General features: G+C 40.7%; 3 protein-coding genes across 3 annotated transcripts; all 3 read left to right on the forward strand.

The window, feature by feature from the left end:
• Window positions 1-1,672: 1,672 nt before the first annotated feature.
• Window positions 1,673-5,035, forward strand: LOC149031522 (uncharacterized). The gene is made up of 5 exons (XM_089175731.1): window positions 1,673-2,314; window positions 2,405-2,927; window positions 2,988-3,328; window positions 3,374-4,236; window positions 4,861-5,035. The coding sequence occupies exons 1-5, from the start codon at window positions 1,673-1,675 to the stop codon at window positions 5,033-5,035; spliced, it is 2,544 nt and encodes an 847-aa protein (XP_089031857.1).
• Window positions 5,036-8,951: 3,916 nt separating this feature from the next.
• Window positions 8,952-10,652, forward strand: LOC149031523 (uncharacterized). Its single transcript, XM_089175732.1, has 3 exons — window positions 8,952-9,233; window positions 9,306-9,851; window positions 10,164-10,652. Exons 1-3 carry the CDS (start codon window positions 8,952-8,954, stop codon window positions 10,650-10,652), a joined length of 1,317 nt encoding a protein of 438 aa, XP_089031858.1.
• Window positions 10,653-11,006: 354 nt separating this feature from the next.
• LOC149031524 (uncharacterized) lies at window positions 11,007-12,249 on the forward strand. The gene is made up of 2 exons (XM_089175734.1): window positions 11,007-12,029; window positions 12,079-12,249. The coding sequence occupies exons 1-2, from the start codon at window positions 11,007-11,009 to the stop codon at window positions 12,247-12,249; spliced, it is 1,194 nt and encodes a 397-aa protein (XP_089031860.1).
• The last annotated feature ends 7,643 nt before the right edge of the window (window positions 12,250-19,892 follow it).

Consider the following 19,892-nt stretch of genomic DNA (forward strand, 5'->3'; position numbering starts at 1 on the left):
GAAAATCAAAATATGCACTCACTTAAAAAAATGCAATTGAAAGTTTAAAAATCGAAAATTACGTATTAAGACACTTTAAATAAACGAGATGTACAGAACAAGTGAAGATGGCTGCCTGAGAAACCGGCCTCACGGCGCTTCTTCAATCGCCGAGATAAGTTATGGCGAGTCTGCATTGAGCGACAACTGTCGCGAGTTCTGATTGGGCATTAGAAGTCCCAAACAGCGCTTATTAGTACAGTCTCAGGAATTTTAATTATTAGCATTTTATTCGTATCGAGAAGATATTTCCAATGTAGTACGTTTGAGATCAGGTAAAATATCTGCTCACTCAGTGGATAAACGTTAGGCTAAAACAAAAATGTAGTTATTTCTGAAACCTAATGAGGAAAAAGACTTCTTGAATGTATTCAAGGGAGCTTGCAGGCATGACCTACAAGCTGGCGGGTTTACTACCCTTTGGTACGATGTTATTCTAAAGAGTGTACCACAAGGGAACTTGTAGTTAGCCTAGCAAGGTGCGAACTCAGACCGAACCTTGAACACGATGATTTTGTGTAACATACTCCGTAAAGAAGACTTCTAGAATGTATTCAAGGGAACTTGCAGGTGTGACCTTACAAGGTGCAGGAGTTACCAAACCTTGGGTACGATGATTTTCTAAGGAGTGTACCGCAAGGTAACTCGTAAAGCAACCTACAAGCTGGCGGGTTTACTACCCCTGAATACGATGATTTTCTGGTCTAGAAGTCACCAGTAGTTAAAATTCTATGGATCAGACTCACATGTCACAACAAAGATGATTTTCTCAGACTCAGATATTATATTCAAGATGATTTCCTTAGAAGCAAGAATCGCAGCTAAGATGATTTCCTCAGATTCAAAAATCACAGCTAAGATGATTTCCTCAGGTGCAAGAGTCACAGCTAAGATAATTTCCTCAGATGCAAGAATCGCAGCTTAGATGATTTCCTCAGATGCAAGAATCGCAGCTAAGATGATGTCCTCAGAGGCAAGAACCTCAGCTAAGATGATGTTCGAAGAAGCTGATTTCACAGGACACGTTTTGGAAGATGACAGACTGACAACAGCGCTGCATGAAGCTGGCGAACTTATAAAATCGTCGTCTTAAAACTTCTTGAATTTGTATAATAACGTTCTTTAAAATAAAGCGAATAAATATCAACGAAATGTAATTTAAAAGGTAACAAGTAAAACACAAAAAAGAGTAACACAATTTTTTTTATTTAATGTAGAGTAAAACTTTTTTACAACTGATATCGAAAAGAATGGTTTTGCATCTGATACAACTAAACAACTGATTTCGATCTTTTTTCCCTTAATATCTCAATTCATTTATAAACAACTAACGTTTTATTGATTAGCAACTAACATCTTAGAAACCGAAAACTTATTGATTTAAATCTCATTGATTAACAGCTGACTGTTCTCCGACTACTCAATCCGCGTCTCTTGTAATCTTTTTTTTAATTTTAATTCTAGAACAAACTTTAAACAAAAACAAAAATTAAAATCTCTCATTAATTTCTTAATAAAGCATTGTGTGTATGGCCGAGTCCGTTGTTGGATGTACTCTGTAGAATAGCAAAAGCGTGGTTTGCTACATGCGCACATTTTAGTCTGGTTAGTGGACATAGTAAGGCTAGATGAGATGGATTCCATAATTACAGCTGAAATTCCAGATGAAACAGTTGACTTAAAATTGCATGCAGTAGTTACCAAACACATAATACATGGACCTTGCGGACTTTTCAACTTCAATTCACCCTGTATGGTCTACGGCAAGGGTTCCAAGCGATACCTAAGAGACCTGCTTGTTGAAACCATAGTAAAAAATGATGGATACCCATTGTATCGTCAGCGATCAGTTGCGGACAATGGGCGATCGGTAGTTGTGAAGGTAAGAGGCCAAAATTTTGATGTAGACAATCGTTGGATTGTGCTATACTCGCCAATATTGTCCAAAGTTTTTGAGACTCACATCAATGTGGAATATTGTAACTCTGTGAAGTCGATAAAGTACATATGTAAATATGTTAACAAAGGTAGCGATATAGCTGTTTTTGCTGTAACCAATGCAACTGATGAAATATCACAATACCAGATGGGTCGCTATGTAAGTAGCAACGAAGCAATTTTGCGTATCTTTTCATTTGCGATCCATGAAAGACACCCTACAGTAGTCCATTTGGCAGTCCATTTAGAAAATGGTCAACGAGTTTATTTTAATGAATCGAACGCAGCAGACAGAGCGGAACGTCCACCGTCGACAACATTAACAAGTTTCTTCACAGTCTGTTAAACTGGTGATTTTGCTCGCACGTTGCTATATGCTTACATGCCACGCTATTACACATGGAATGCATCATCGAAATCGTTTCAGCGTCGAAAACAAGGAACACCAGTTGATGGACATCCAAATGTATTTGCTTCAGACGCTCTGGGTCGCATCTACACAGTACATCCAAATAACGATGAATGTTATTATTTGCGATTGTTGTTGGAAAATGTTCGTGGTCCGACATCGCTTAAACAACTGAGAACAGTTAATGGACAGCTGTTTGCGACTTACTGTGAGGTATGTCAACTATTACATTTACTTGAGAACGATTCGCACTGGGATGATACGCTCAAGGATTCCGTAATATCTTCATCGCCGCATCAAATTCGTACATTGTTTGCGATTATCATATCGACATGTTTACCCTCTAATCCAAAAGATTTGTGGGTTAAGTATAGAGATAACATGTCTGAGGATGTTTTGCATCTTGTGCACCGTCAAACTTTGAATCCTACACTACAAATGACTGCAGAAATTTACAATGAGACATTGATCATGATAGAAGATATGTGTTTATTGACGGCAAATAAAGTATTGTCGTGTTTGGGAATGACAGCACCAAATCGTCATATGCACGATGCATTAAACCACGAGTTGCAAAGAGAACAATAGTACGACATTAAAGCATTGGCCGAGACAGTTCGTACAAATGTTCCACATTTAAATCAACAACAAAGAATTGCGTACAACACTTTGATAGAAGCTGTGAACAGTGGATCTGGTGGAATTTATTTCCTTGATGCTCCCGGAGGAACCGGAAAAACGTTCTTAATTTCATTGCTTTTGGCGAGGATTAAATCGCGAAATGATGTTGCTCTAGCGTTGGCTTCATCTGGAATAGCTGCGACTCTGCTAGAAGGCGGGCGAACTGCAAATTCTGCCTTGAAATTACTATTAAACATGCAAATGACCGAAACACCAATTTGCAACATCGCCAAAAATAGCGCAATGGCCAAGATCCCACAGGTATGCAAATTGATTGTTTGGGATGAATGCACAATGGCCCATTAGAGGTCACTGAAGGCACTGGACAGAACGTTGAAAGATCTTCGTGACAACCAATATATTTTTGGTGGGGCCATGATTCTGTTGTCAGGTGATTTTCGTCAGACTCTTCCAGTTATTCCCCGATCAACTGTTGCTGATGAACTAAATGCATGCCTGAAATCATCGAATTTGTGGCAGTATGTAGAGACACTCCAATTAACAACTAACATGCGAGTATTTTTACAACAAGATGAAACTGCAAATGTGTTTGCGAAGCAGTTGTTAGACATTGGAAATAATAAAGTTGCAGTGGACACCTCGACCGGATTCATCACATTACCCACAGATATCTGTCACATCACAGACTCAAAAGAGGAGCTTATTCAGCGTGTTTTCCCATATAAAACGCAAAAGTTCAATAACCATGATTGGCTGGGTGAACGAGCAATATTGGCGGCGAAAAATAAAGATGTCGAGGATCTCAATGCGACCATTCAGAATTTTCTTCCAGAACAGTTGGTTTCCTTCAAAACAGTCGACACCCTTATGAACCAGGATGACGTAGTCAGCTATCCTACGGAGTTTTTAAATTCACTGGAATTGTCTGGATTACCACCTCACAATTTGCAGTTAAAAGTAGGATCAGTTGTCATCATGCTGCGTAACATTAATCAACCTCGACTGTGCAATGGAACAAGACTGGCTGTGAAAAAGCTGATGAAAAATGTCATTGAGGCAACAATCATAAAAGGAAAATACAAAGGAGAGGATGTCTTGATCCCGCGGATACCGATGATTCCAACGGATTTACCATTCGATTTTAAACGCTTACAATTTCCAGTACGTCTAGCCTTTGCGATGACCATAAATAAATCGCAAGGACAGTCGTTAGAAGTTTGCGGAATTAACTTTGAGTTTCCCTGTTTCGCGCATGGACAATTATACGTCGCGTGTTCGCGCGTCAGAAAACCGTCTTCTTTGTTTATTTACGCACCACAAAACAAAACTAAAAATATAGTTTATGTGAAAGCTTTAAATTGATTAATAGACTGTATCATAACAATGTGTGTCTGTCAATATCAAATTTAAACCTTATAAATAGCCAGTATTTCAGGAAAACTCTGTTTTGTAAGTAAGCAACATGATGTGTCGAAAATAATAATAAGACTTTATGCTTCATTCAAAAAATCCTTTTTTATTAAAAACGAACTCGTTTTGTTTGTTTTAAGATTATTTTATATAAAAGTTTAGGTCTTTTATTTATCGATTGAGGCAGTACGAAGTCTGCCGGGTCAGCTAGTTCGTAATAAATATCGAACTAGAATCTTAGTCGGTAAAATCGGACGCGCGCGGTTTGAATACAATTAGTTACCGTACGATCATTTCGGATCGTACACAGTAAGTGTAACTAGAAAGGTGATTGGCAATTTTCCTTTTCAATTTTTGCCAACATAAACAATAGGTATCATGAATATAAAAATAAATAAATCATCTGACGAATTTGTAAATAGAGACAGAAGAAATAAAAGACCAAGAATATTTTCAACATCTTTAGATGAGGATTTTGACGAGAACCTTGCGCAGAATAAAAGTGAATTATTAGGTAATAAAAAGAACGAATCTACCACGGGGAAAGAAGATTCTGAGTCCGATTCATTGTCAGAAGAGGATGATGATGCGGAATAGCAACAAATAAGAACAAAAACTTCAATATATAATGAATATTCAGAAAAAAAAGGTATTTTAAATTAAAAACTTTGACTGACATGATCTTTTTTTATTATTCAAATTATTTTTCACTGATTACATATAAAAAATAATAGTTGAAAAAACTGTGGCTATCGGTCGAACAGCGGCACAATGTGACATTCGCGTCGAAACGCGATAACATTTAAACCACCGCAAAAATAAAAACACCTTTTTTTACACTCGGCCGCGGCGTCTCACATGAGGGCCGTGCAGACATCCTTTGGCAGACAACACTAGTTTTCAAACACGGGATGCGCCCCCGCAAGTGGTTCGTCTTTTCCAAGTTGGCTTACGCCGCGTAATTTTGATCGCAGCATGGAGATGATTGATTGATCCACGTCGTGCGATCACGACGCGGAGGCAATGCCATTAGGTAAACTGTACAACGATTATTTTAAATATCGTTCGTTACTCACTTCTTTCCCGGATAACGCGGTGAAAAAACCTATCGTATTAGGGTCTCTGGAAGGGGCGTGGCTTACCCTAGCGGCAAAAATATAAACTAGCTTTTGTAGGCTACTATGCATTACGTATATAAACATAATAGAGAACGTTTATAAAATTATCATTTTTTTATAATTAAATTGAATAATATCTTAGCAGGAATTTTTAGAGCATTTAAATAAATTTGCTAATACAGGGTAAGATAAATTCTGCTTTAGCATCATACAAGTCATCAAAATCATTATTCGCAAGTCAAATCTAGAAGATGTTTTGTGTTTTGATCGTACGGTTACGACTTATTCTTCCAGTAAATTCAATACTTCAAAAGTAGAAATACTAGTCAGTATACTTAAAACTTCTTTTGATTTAATTTAAGAGAAGAATTTTAGGATCATTCGGTCACTTTGAACTTGTATCCCTATACTTTTACATTCTCTTAAGAATAATGAATTTTTCTTAGTAGAAATTGATATTGTCTGAGTTTTATTACAATTTAAGTTATAAATGTAATGTAATTGTCTTGTCTATCAATCATTTCTTTATCCCCAAATTTGTTTATTCGATAAAAAAAATGTTTTTTAAGAGTTGGAAAATGAAAAAAACCTAATTTTTTTATCACGACAAGCTTTGCTTGTACAACTAAATACACAGCAATACACTTTACTTATATTTTTTTTTTTTGCTGGTAACTGTATGACAAACAAAAAAATTATTTGCAACAACTTTTTGGTTTAACGATAATAGTTATTTTTATTTCTACTTTCAATAATAAAAAAGCAAGTCAAAAAATTAAAAATATATGTAAATATTTCAACATGAATATCGTGTAGTTGAAATTATCTGTCAGCAATTCAGCACATATACCCTTAGTTTTAATTTAGCCACCAGATAGCGTATAGACTAAAGGCCCGTAGTAAAAAATTAATAGGTCATTTGACCCACCAGAAAACCTATTTGGAAAGATAAAGGGGCATGAAATAATAACATTTAGCACAATGCTGTCACTTGTAAGCTCTTCTACTAAGTGCTGGTGAGAAATTAAAAGCACAGGTAGAGGAGGGTCCTTTTTGTCATATATTTTTGTAGAGCATTCCTACCACTAATCTGTGTTAGTATAACAGCTGCTAGTCTCCGGGGAGAAGTATTCGCAGATTTATACAATTGCTCGGCGTCCATATCAAGTAAGATCACTCATTTCTCTAACATTTGGTCCTTCGAGCCGGATCGAGCATTTGCAGTGCAGATTTATAAAAATTAGTAAAGTTTATTGTGTGCGGTTCATTTCGTCATCTTAATCTCTTTGCTCCGCGTAAAGTAGTGCCATCTCAATCGCTGTATTGTTACGCGGAAAAGAAGTGCCATCTCAGTCTCTTTGTTCCGCGCGAAATAGTGCCATTTCAAGTCGTGTTCTTACGCGTGGCGTAGTGCCGTGTCACGCCTTCTCTTGTTACTCGAAAAAGTAGTGCCTTCTCAGTTGCTTTGCTACGTGCGAAATAGTGCCATCTCAAGTCGTGTAGTTACGCGTGACGTAGTGCCGTCTCACGCCCGCTCTTGCGTCGTGAGAAGTAGTACCGTATCACTCGCGTTAGTGTGACGCGTGAGCCGCACCCCCTTCTCTCACTCACGAGCAGGGTGGGATATAGCCATCTATTTCTCGCGAAACGTGTCTCACTCGCTTCGCGCGACCCGCGAACAGTTCCCCCTCTCTCACTCCAGAGTAGCGTGGGGTATTGTCATCTCGTTCGCGGTGTTTATCAAACAGTGCCGTTATCTTTCCGACATTAGCTTCTCATTGGCACTACTTATCAATAGTGATTCTCATTTGTGAACTTATCAAGCAGTGACACTCAATGCAGACATCTCAATTACTCATCACGATGGTGCTTGTGCGTGAAGAAGATTAAAAAGACCAAGGCATCAGGCAGTCATGATGACCAAGCAAACGCTCAGCCATTTCAACCGACCAGCTTGGCGGTACCAATCACATCTGCTCATGGCCAAGGTCCCCGGACCAAGAGCTAATCTCCGGTGCTACTCAATAGTGAACTGACACTGCGCGTACGGGCTCAGAATGAGCTTATTGTAACCATGGAGAACATACTCAGTCAGATCAGTGAGCCCTCCGAGGGGATCACCTTGACGGAAGTGAACATGATGCTCGAGCACCTTGAGGAGCTGCATTAGACCTTCCGACTCGAGCACGCGCAGCTCGTTTGCAATTAATTGGCCTCCCAGCCAATTGGAACATCCGTACCTTACTCAGATGGTCATCATCACCGAGTTAAAGCTGATGCTGAAAACAAAGAGATTGCTTGGTCGACTCAGAGAACAGCTCACGCAGACAGCTCAACCAGCTCCTCCACCTGAGGCTGGTGCTCGTGCCCGCTCCCGGCCTCCTGAACTAACAGTGCCTACGTTCAGTGGCGAATGCCGGAAATGGCCTGACTTTAAGGCTATGTTCAGCTCAGTCATCGGAGACCGCTCAGACCTTAGTGATCTGGAGAAATTCCAGTACCTTAAGTCAGCGATGCAAGGAGAGGCTTACGAGCTCATCGCGAACATCACTCCAGACGACTCCTCATATGAATCGGCGTGGACACTGCTCATCTCACGGTTTGAGAACAAACGTTTAATAATCAAATCACATCTAGAAAGGCTGCTCAACCTTAAACCGATGCAAAAGCGCCAAGCCACCTCGCTGACGAAAATGGTCAACATCATCAATGAGACCATTTAGGCACTCAGAACACTCACGGTGGAGAGCAATAATGATTGCCTCATGGTCACTCTTCTCACTGGACTGCTCGATTGAGACACTCGCGAGAGGTGGGAGACATCTCTTGCCTCCACCGATGAATTTCCGACACTCAGCCAGCTCACTGAATTTCTGGTCGCACGTGCTCGTACATTGGAGACCATGGAAGCCTCATCCACGCCAGCTCAATCCAATGTGCAGAAGGGGGCTATGACTACTCGGGCAAGCTCGCATCAGGCATCTCAACAGCCTCCAGCCAGCTCAACAAGGTCGGTAGCTCATCAGACTTCTCGTCCAGCTCAGTCCCGGACAGCATATCCGTGTGACTGTTGTGGGCAAGATCACTACATCGCGATCTACCCAAGAATGCGAGGCTACTCGGTCAACCAAAGGGTGAGGTTGATCGAAGACAGGAGCCTATGCTGCAATTGTCTAGGCAGGCATAATCTGAGGAAGTGCAACAGCCGACGGCATTGCAAGACATGCAACGACTTCCATCATACCTTGTTGCAGGGTGCTGACCTCTTAACCATCTTTGGTCCACCAAGAGATGGGGCTTAGACCGCTCAGGAGGTGCCGGATGCACCCGCTCCCTCCGAAAAGTCCTTTCAAGCATGAAGCTCAGGGCAGCTCGTTGAGAGTTGCGATCACCCAATGTCAAGCTCAGTGCATCTCAGTCATCTCACATTGCTGGCCACAGCGACCGCGATAGTCGTCTCCACAACAACGTCAGTTCAAGTTCGTTTGCTCATTGACCCTGGATCAGAAATCTTGTTCGTCTCAGAAAGACTCACCCAGCAGCTCAATCTTGAACGAAGGCACTCAAGGCAGGACGTTTATGGTGTCGGCAGAAAACGGACTTCTCAAACAAGAGGAATTGTCACTCTCAACCTTCAATCAAGGTATAGACCACTCACAGTGACAATTTCAGCTTACGTACTCAAGACAGTTACCACCATCCTGCTGGCCATAAAGATACAATAGGAACCCGTATGGCCTCACCTGAAGGGTTTGAATCTCGCTGATCCAGAGTTTCTCATTCCAAGGGCAGTAGAGGTTATAGTCGGAGCAGACTTCTACGGTCAACTCATCAGGCCTAACATCATTAGGCACTTAAACAGATCTCCCATTGCTCAGTTGTCCGTCTTTGGGTGGCTGGTAATTGGTCCAATTCAGGCACCTGTCACACTGGCAAGGACGACTCATCATGGCAGATCTCAGGCATCAAACTCATCCTTGCAAGAGTTGTTGACACGGTTTTGGGTCCAAGAAGAACCTCCATCATCGGACAACTCACCGCTCACTCCTGAGGAGCAGGAGTGTGAGCTCCACTTCAAGATCACTCATTCAAGGGATTTGACAGGGCGCTACATCGTCAGGATACCGCTTAAGTCGCCACCAACAGTCCTGGGAGATTCTTATCAGACAGTTCATCGATCGCTCCAACGAATTCTCAGACGACTTGGCAGAGACACTCAGTACGACCGACTGTACACTCAGTTTATGCCTGAGTATGAACAAGCTCAACACATGATCAAGCTCGATGACAGCTCAGTTGGTAGAAGGTCACACTACTATTTGCCTCATCATGTGGTGCTCAAGCCAGACAGCTAAACCACGAAGCTCAGAGTTGTTCTCAACGGTTCAAGCGCCAGCTCCACTAGTCACTCGCTCAATGACATCACGCACGCTGGTCCCAATCTGATGCTTAACATCTTCGACTTGCTTATTTGGATACGCCAACTCAAGTATCTGTTTGCGACTGACATCACAAAGATGTATCAGCAAATAAAGATACACCCAGATGACCAGGATCCTTAACGTATCGTGTAGGTGAATTAACAGCATGTTGAATCTCATTTTCAGCTCACCACAGTAACCTATGGAACTAAGTCAGCACCGTTCCTAGCTGTAAGAACGCTGTTTCAGCTCGCTGAAGATGAAGGCTCCCATTATCCTCTTGCTGTGAAACCGATCACTCACGGGCGTTACGTTGATGACATCTTCGGAGGATCTGATACAGTGAAAGACCTCGTAGAGACTGCTCACCAACTCATACGGCTTTGCCATGCGGGTGGATTCCCGCTGGCTAAGTGGCACTCTACTTCTCAGCAACTGTTGAGAGAGGTCTCGTCTGAGCTTGGCGAGACCTCAAGCATTTCATTCGATGACTGCGATACCAAAATCCTTGGTATTCAATGGTCACCTCAACAGGATGTGTTCGATTTCTCAACAATCTCGTCTACTCCCTCCAAACGATTCTCAAAACGTCTCGTCCTCTCAGAAGTAGCACAAATATTTGATCCATTAGGCTTCGCCTCTCCAGTCATAATTAAAGCTAAGATCTTTCTTTAGGCTCTCTGGTTGCACAATCTCGACTGGGACGAATCACTCTCGGAACAGCTCATCTCCCAATGGCTCAGCATCAGACAAGATCTCATTAGCCTGGCCAGGCTCTCTATCCCACGTTGGTTTACCACGCTCTCTAATTCAGCTGTTGAACTACATGGCTTCTCTGATGCATCGCAATTCGCAATCGCAGCTGTTGAGTATCTCGTTGTCAACTCGCTGTCCACTGGCACCAAGGTCTCTCTAATTTGCTCAAGGATAAAGGTCTCACCGCTCAAGCGGCTAACCATCCCGAGGTTAGAACTGTCAGCAGCGCTGCTACTCTCCACGCTCATGAATCATGTTTGCGCTACTCTAAACATGAACATAACTAAGACAATTTTGTGGACGGACTCTCAAGTAACACTCACATGGATCAAGGCTCATCCATCAAGATGGAAGGATTACGTACGCAACCGCGTAATCAAAATTCAAGAACTCTCAAGGAACGCTCATTGGAGGTATGTGCCAGGCACATCAAACCCAGCTGACTATGCATCGCGTGGGATATCCACAGATCAGCTGGAAAAGCACACTCTATGGTGGACGGGACCACCATGGATCACTCAATCAATAGCATCATGGCCGGCTCAGGTCGAAGAAGCTCCTAATGACTCATGCGCGCAAGAAGCTTGTTCTCGTGTTGTACTTCACACGGTACGATCTTCTCCGAGTTATCAGTGGGATCTTATTCATCGATTCTCAACGCTCAACAGGTTGCTCCGAGTTACAGCTCTCTGCAGTAGATTTATCAAGAGGCTCTCAGGAGAGCTTGACTCGACACCAGCAGCCTGTACCTCAGTTCAAAGCATGGAAGACTCTCGACTCTTTTGGGTCAAGGCTACTCAATCGGCGTACTATTCAGAAGAAATCTCAGTGCTCTCAAGACAATCTCAGTTGCCAAGCTCGCACCCACTCTCTAGGCTCACCGCATTCATTGATGCCGGCGGTGTGCACAGGGTGGACGGTCGCCTCTCAAGGTCCAAACTCATGTACGAGGCTAAACATCCAGCAATTCTCCCTCGTAGCTCCAGGCTCTCAGAACTCGTCATCGCCTATGCTCACAAGAAAACGATGCATGGAGGCACTCAGTCGACTCTGGCACTCATCAGACAACTCTACTGGATCATCGGAGGAAGAGCCCCAGTGAAGTCATATGTTCTCAGTTGTGTGGTGTATGCTCGTTACAGGGGGATCCGTGCTCAGCAACTGATGGGCCAACTACCTCGGGCGCGAGTCACTCCATCACGCCCGTTCTCTCACACAGGCATTGACTACGCTGGACCGCTCACGCTCAAGACGTGGAAAGCACGTGACTCCAAGACTCACAAGGGTTGGATCTGTGTATTTGTCTGTCTATTAACTTCGGCCGCTCATCTCGATGTCGTTTCAGACTACTAAGCCGAGGGCTTCATTGCAACTTACAGACGCTTCACCTCAAGGCGGGGTGTCCCGTCAGACCTCTACGCTGATTGTGGCACCAACTTCTTGGGCGCTGAAGTTAAGCTCATGCAATGTTTCTCAGAAAGCTCTTCAGGACGCCGGGAGATCTCTTCTGTGCTAGCTCAGGACAAAACACAGTGGCATTTGAACTCGCCTGCAGCCCCCCACATGGGTGGGAAATGGGAAGCAGTAGTCGAGTCTTTTAAGTTTCATCTCAGAAGATCTGTCGGAGACACACTGCTCACGTATGAGGAGACTTCCACACTCCTCGCTTAAATTGAAGCCATTCTCAATTCCAGACCACTCGAACCGCTCAGCAAAGATCTAGAAGATACCTCAGTGCTCACACCAGGGCACTTTCTCATCGGAACGGCCCTCAACGCTGTCCCTGAAGGCTCACTATTGGACATCTTAGCAAGTCGGCTCTCCAGATGGCAGTTCATCCAGCAACGAGTTTAACAGTTCTGGCGCATGTGGTCAACTCAGTATTTACAACAATTACAAGCCATCTCAAAGTGGCATCACGCTCACAACCAGATTCAGGAAGGTTCACTCGTTCTCCTTACTGATGAGCGTTTGCCTCCAGGAAAATGGCCCATAGCTAGGGTGCTCAAATTGTTGCCAGGGGAGGATGGACTCACCAGGGTTGTATCGCTGAAGACGGCTACCACAACACTCACCAGGCCAATCACCAAGCTCGCAATCCTCTCAGTAGCCCCTCAGAAGGCAGCATAACTCATCATCAACTTCGTTACTGATGGCGGGCGGAAATGTTTAGGATATTGAATTCCCAATCAGAACTCGCGACAGTTGTCGCTCAATGCAGACTCGCCATAACTCATCTCGGCGGTTGAAGAAGCGCCGTGACGCCGTTTTCTCAGGCAGCAATCTTCACTTGTTCTCTACATCTCGTTCCAACCGCACGTGTCTTCTCAACTTTGCATACGTCTTCTCAAAACGTACAAGTTCGGTGGGATTAATATAATCTTCATCGTCCGGATCTTATCTGATTAATATAATCAGACCGTCTCTAGTCTGCTCATTGTGATATTCTCTGTGTAAAGCTCGGAACGTGGTTCGCTCAACGGCTTCTCATTTTGAATCTCAACCGACACGGGGTTTATACGTACGAATTTTAATAAATCTGACCACTCACAGCAAATGCTCGGCGTTCTTCACATTTAGCCCACTTAATTCCTCAACAAGCGCAGTAGCGTCATTCAATTTACTCATTAAAATCTTTATTGGAAATTCATTCTTTACATTTGACTAATTAACATTTTTTGGTAGCAGAGCATGGTTATTAAAACAATATCAAGATGAGAGTCAGTCATGTGAAGAACCATGTTGATGAGCAGATGGAGCTCATCAAAATTATCAACGATGCCTCGGAGAGTCACCAACTCTAACTCGTGTCGGAGAAGAAAATATTTTTTTTCAACGAGTGAAAGTTCGAAAAACAGCATTGCAAGACACTTGGAGCAAATTTTCTGTTACTCATGATGCTATAAAAATTGCAATAAGGCGATTAAGTGAAGATAAATAGGAAGAAGTATTAAAGCTTTCATATTTCAAGGACGACCTTTACCGTGCCACCTACGATACTTATTTAGAAGCGTTGGAAAGGATGAATATTTTGTATGATCAACGAAAGCAAGCCGAAAGTAGTTCATCTGTAACCAGTCATCTAGAATTTCCTGTTCTTCATTATGGGCCTCGTCTTCCAAGTCTGGATTTACCGAAATTTAATGGAGCAGCTAGACAAAAGGTGCCGCCCACAGAAACTTTGAACTTAATGAACTTTGTGAGTGAACATGATATAAACAAATTTGCGGAAAGTGTAACGTCACGAGTGTGAAACGGACTTTTGAAGTTCGGATCAGTCAGTGCTGCAATATTGGGCATTGTATTTATATTCAAACTAGTTAACCCTTTCGCGCCCAGCGCCGCATATATGCGGCATCCACTCGACGACCTGTGGGTACGGGCGCCGCATATACGCGGCATCCACGCCACGACTGCTGGTACGAGCGCCGCATATGTGCGGCATCGAAAATGATCTGTACAAGTGCCATCTATAATCGATTGCAACATTTTTTGTTATCGGCAGAGCATTTTCCATTGATTTTTTTGACGAATTGGATTGGATCATTCGATCGTTTACTGTTTTTTAGCGAACATTCTATCGAATCCATTAGGCAGTAAACGATTTTACATATTTAATTTTTACAGGAATTATAGATCGGCTTAAGGTATAACTACTAAAAATTAGACTTTTGAGGTTAGGGTTTTATTTGAAAATGTATTTACAAAAATATCTTAGGCCCTTTCAGAATAAATACAAAGCATAAAAATAGTATTATGTGTGAAACTGAAGTAACCGATTTTAAAAATGAAAATAATGTCTACCGGTGTAAAAGACGACGGAGAAATAATATATGCAGCACTTCAGAATCAGAAGCAGAGTTAATTGACGATAATACAAAGGACACCCAGTGCAACACAACATGGACATCGAAAAATTTCGCACCAAGGATTCGTAAATTTTCCTCAAAAAATTCAGGACTAAAGAAGGAAATAGGAAGATCGTCAAAAATTATCGATTACTTCGAACTATTTTTTTACTAAGAGCTCGTAGAATATATTGTAGATGAGACTAATTATTACTCGGCTGAAAAGAGCAATACCAACATGTATACTCAAAAAAACGCGACATTAGAGGAAATGTACTGTTTCTTTGCGTTGTCACTACTCATGACACGTAATAAAAAACTAACGTTACACGAGTATTGGAGTACGGATAAATTTTTACACAGTAGTATTTTCAGTGAAGTAATGAACAGAGATCGGTATCTTTGGATACTACAGATGATACATTTTACCGTCAACAAGGGCCGACTGAAAATGGTCTATATAAATTAAGTGACCTAATAAACATGCTACGAAAATCGTTCTGCGAGACATTTTATCCATATGAAAAAATTTGTATTGATGAAAGCTTGATGTTATATAAAGGTCAGCTGTCCTTCAAGCAGTACATTCCGTCGAAAAGGAATCGATTTGGAATAAAATCATACATACTCTGTGATTGTAAACCAGGCTATGTCCAAGATCTTATAGTTTACGAAGGAAAGTCAACTGTTACAGAAAGTGACATTAGCGGAATTGGAAAATCAGGTGCCATTGTTTTATCGCTCTTGCAACCACATTTAGGCCAAGGTCACACACTGTACACTGATAACTTTTATTCGAGCCCAGCATTATTTAACTTTTTACACGATAACTATACAAATGCATGCGGCACTGTCAAGAAAAGACGTCAAGGAATGCCGAAGATGGAAGAGAGACTGAAAAGAGGAGGAGCATGTTTTCGTGCAACAAAAAACTTGCTAGCGTTGAAGTGGATGGACAAAAAAGAAGCCTATATGATTTCCACTTTACATACTGTAAATTTTGAAGCAGTATCGAGATATGGAGGGCAACAGAGTGTCCAGAAGCCCATTTGCATCACAGATTACAATAAGTCAATGGGAATTGTAGATAAGGTGGACATGGTACTAAGTACCGTAAACTCAACGCGAAAATCACTAAAATGGTATCAAAAATTTTTCTTCCACCTCATGGACATCTGTGTGTGGAACGCATATTGTATGTACAAACATAATCGGAGAGAAACAATATCGATGGCAAAATTTCATCTGACGCTGATAAAACAGATAGTCCAAAAGTATCGTCATAATTCAACGGAACGTCAAGGCAGACCCGCTGATAATCCGATGAGGTTAACTGACAGGAATTTTCCCACATTTTGTGAGCCGAAAAACAGAAGACGACGATGTGTGATTTGTAGCAAAAATGATAAAAGAACGGATTCGCGGTTGAGTGCAAAAATTGCGATTTGGCCTTTGTTAGATCCTTGCTTCAGAATTCCACACAGAATTTTTTTAGTTTTTTTTCTTTTACGTTTTTTTACACATTATTTTTTAATAATTTTCCTCTCGTTTTAATTTTTAAACATTTTTATCGTTAGTTTTGTAATTTAAATCCTTTTACCTATAATTTTGTACTTTGTACATTAATAATTTTATAGACTTTTCATTTAACAATGTAATTCTTTTAATTAGAGCAATGATTGTTTTATTCAGCACAGTTCCTTTTAGACTTAGAACAACTTTCAGAAACCACGCGCCTGTGCTTTTTCGGCGCGAGTTTCCGTCAGTGACGGTACTTCGGCGGACGGGGCTGCCGTAGCGAAAGGGTTAAGTTAGTGATCGACTCTATTCTGCGTGGCTACGCCTTACACACAGTGTATGGGTGGAGCATACACCTATTAGGTGCTATTTGGGGCTCCATAACTGGCCTACTCCTCCACTTGAAGACCAGAAGGGACTTTAAATGTACATCAAAAATGGAAGAGGGAACCGAACTTCGAGAAATCTGCACGGGGCAGCAACAACTAACCTGCAGCGTGGCTGGCAGACCTCAAACGTTGAGGGCCACAAGCAGCTCCCAAACCGACGATACATCCGGTAAGCAAGTGTCGTTCCAAATAGACAATGAACTCTTTCAGAAAATCCGCGGGTGGCGAAGCCCTAGGGAATAAATTCCCTAACGCTTCTCTTTAGGGGGAGAGGTGTCACGTCCCAGTGACGACTAATTTCGAACTTTGCTGAGCCAATTATGCGAGTGTCCTATTTGTAAGTCGTTAGTCGATTACTATTTAGCTATATTCGTACCTTGTAAAATTTGTACTCCTAATTTTGTCTTATAACCACTTTCATGAACGACCATCGATATTAGCATTAGTTGATCACACGTAAATGTGATGGCAAGGATCCATTGTCGTTCATGATCGTGAGAAAGTAAGTAAAGGGTAGACTTTTGCAGTCCTACAGTATCCACTTTCTTGCTGACTACAGTTGAGATCACGCTTCAAAGATAGAACGCGCGTGACTTTTTGTAAAATCTACGGGTAACCGTAACTGATATCTGTTTAGACGAAAAACGATATTTTTCTAAATTAGCAGAATCCACAGTTGATAGAAACTGATATTTTTCCATTTCGAGGAATCGTAGTCAGCAGCATGTAATATCCCAAAATCTGCAGTTTACCGAATGAAAGTGGGTAGTGAGGGAAGTATTTTGCGCAAGTGGGAGGTGTTCCCACCCTTTCGGATCGGGCCCGACGGGAAAAACTGTGTTCTTCCCTGCCGGCAGTCTACCATATTCCGCAGTAGAGTTCGCATTAAAAATTAGCCTTTACTTTGTTAGCGATTTACAGCATCTATCGTTTACTTACTCTTCGCGACTAAACTTAACTTCTAACTTAGCCATATTAGTACTTTATTTTGCTTTACTGTTAATAAAGATCTTGTGTAATTTTAACTTTATTTAGTAATATACTGTTATTTTCGTAAAATTGGAAGTGTTTGTGCAAAGTTGAATTAATTTCCTCATCATACACAAATCCTGTTGCCTGCCTACACGGCGCTAGCAGTACGGAACCCGAGCAGCTTCAGGGGTCTGACGATAAAACGACCAAGGAAAGGCAATCTTCCAGGAAATCTTAAACATCTTAAAGCAATAGTAACATCGGATAAAACACTATCATTTACTCGTTTGGTGGGTTACTCTCTCTCTCTCTCTCTTAGCCCAGATCCCGGGTAAAGTCTGGCTTTACAGATTGACCCAAAACAGGGCACATCTTCTTTTGACCGAGTAAACGCTGGTAGAGTGACCGAGTCAAAAGAAATTATCTTTGAAATTGTTCTTGTTCGTTGACATCCCCTTCTGGGACTTCACAAAGTAGTGACTGTGATAATCGCAATGGTGTCGTAGAAATTGATACGAATTCAAACGTAAGTTTCCAAGAAAAACTGCGAAACTGGGCTGTAAAAAATATAAATAGTCTTCAATTAAATGTTATCTCGGAGTTATTATTATTATTGAAAGATGAAGGACATCCAACGTTGCCCAAAACAGCACAAGCTTTGCTAGAAACTAAAAATCACCGAATAGAACAAACGATTTTAGGGCAGGATTTTACTTTGTAATTTTTTTTTCAAATTTTTTTTTTTTTTTGATTATTCGTAAGTAAATATATTTAGGAATACTCTCTGAAAATTTCAAAACGATCAGAGCATCCTAACTGTACTTTTTCGTCCCTCGAATCTACCCGTGCGCGGGTAAAAAAAGTATTTAAAAACACTGTAAATGCGTTTTTCTCGGAATCACATTTTTGAACCGCGTGTTGTAAAAATCTCCTAAACTAGCTATTCGATTCGTCTAAAATTTTTACCACATAATCTATACACATATATCAGCCGGTGGTAGCAGATTTATAAAAAAATTTTCATTTTAACTACTTTTTTTTTGACAAAAAATGAGATTTTTTTCATCATTTTTTTTCAACTGACGCCATTTTGTTATTTTTGCTTGTAAATGAAAAAATCTGCTACCACCGGTTGCTGTAGTCTTTGTGATCATAGAACTATTCGAGTTTTTCATTTCAGATAATCCGATGTCAAGATTTTTACAACACCGCAAAGGCTAGACTATTTTTAAGCGTTCAGTTCAAGGGCCTTTCCAATGTATATAGAGCGTATAAAATAAATTAAAAAAATTTTTTAATGTACTTTAAGAGTATATTTATGAAGCACAACAAACCCTACATCAATATCTTTCTTAGTTTTCTAATAAAAAATTGACAAAAATACCTCTTTTTTCGAGCGACTAAAGTAGAATCCTGCCTTAAGTTTAAAAGACTCTAATTGTGATTATAAGTATTTAGGTATAGCACAGGGATTAAACAAAATTATAACTCCACATATATTTACTGAAGACACCATTAATGTATTAATTCATATTGACGGTATGAGGTCTATACAATTCTCAATTTAAAGTATGCTGCTACTGTTAAGGTTATTAATAAAAAGTATATTACTCATCCTTTCATAGCTGCTATTTATTGCGGAGACTCTAAACCTGCTAATGTAGATAAATATCTGTCGGACTTTGTGAAAGAATCTAAAGTGTTAATTAAATCAGGTATTAATATTGAAGGAAATAATTATGATTTCAAAATAGTTGCTATCGTTGCGGATTCACAAGCTAGATCATTCATAAAACGTTGCAAGCCAGCAGGCACTTTCTATGCTTGTGAAATATGTACCAAGGAAAGAGTGTCTGTAGGTGAAAAAAAATAAGACTATACCCTGAAATGGATTGCGAACTTCGCACAAAAAATTCTTTTAAAAAAAAATGCAACCTGAACATCATACGGGTAATTTAAAGTCTCCTCTAACTAAAATTCCTGGTTTTGATCCTGTCAACGGTGTTGTATTGGATTTAATGCACCTACTATATCTTGGTGTGATGAAGACTTTGATGGAATCTTGGATATTACGAAAAAGTAAAGCACGTTTGAAAAAATTAGTTGTAAAGTCTCTTTGAATGAAATTTTTGTCATTAACGAGTCACGTCCCTTCTGAATTTCAGCGAAAATTATTTGACATAAATGACCTAGCTAGATGAAAAGCGACACAATATCGTTATGTTTTAATTTATTGTGGACCGCTTATATTTCAAAATATTTTACCAAAGGATACTTATGACCATTTTCTACTTTTTGTTGTTGCCTGTAGAATTTTACACAGCAAAGATTTGATGATTACTCCTAATGATTATGAAAAAGAATTATTAAAAAAATTCTTGTATTTACTACCGTCATTATACGGTGAAAAATCCCAAACTTTAAACCATCAT

The sequence above is a fragment of the Polistes dominula genome, unplaced genomic scaffold (genome assembly GCF_049000335.1).
Source record: "Polistes dominula isolate Pdom_NZ unplaced genomic scaffold, Pdom_raw_medaka contig_532, whole genome shotgun sequence".
Lineage (NCBI taxonomy): Eukaryota > Metazoa > Arthropoda > Insecta > Hymenoptera > Vespidae > Polistes > Polistes dominula.

Bases quoted from the DNA above. Each gene is read 5' to 3' on its own strand.
- LOC149031522 (XM_089175731.1), top strand. From the start codon at position 1,673: ATGGATTCCATAATTACAGCTGAAATTCCAGATGAAACAGTTGACTTA. The intron at 2,928-2,987 runs GTCATATGCACG...ACGACATTAAAG, and splicing joins GGGAATGACAGCACCAAATC to CATTGGCCGAGACAGTTCGT. The intron at 3,329-3,373 runs GTATGCAAATTG...ATGGCCCATTAG, and splicing joins CAATGGCCAAGATCCCACAG to AGGTCACTGAAGGCACTGGA.
- LOC149031523 (XM_089175732.1), top strand. From the start codon at position 8,952: ATGTCAAGCTCAGTGCATCTCAGTCATCTCACATTGCTGGCCACAGCG. The intron at 9,234-9,305 runs GTACTCAAGACA...CCTCACCTGAAG, and splicing joins CAGTGACAATTTCAGCTTAC to GGTTTGAATCTCGCTGATCC. The intron at 9,852-10,163 runs GTTGGTAGAAGG...TCTCATTTTCAG, and splicing joins TCAAGCTCGATGACAGCTCA to CTCACCACAGTAACCTATGG.
- LOC149031524 (XM_089175734.1), top strand. From the start codon at position 11,007: ATGAACATAACTAAGACAATTTTGTGGACGGACTCTCAAGTAACACTC. The intron at 12,030-12,078 runs GTATTTGTCTGT...ATGTCGTTTCAG, and splicing joins CTCACAAGGGTTGGATCTGT to ACTACTAAGCCGAGGGCTTC.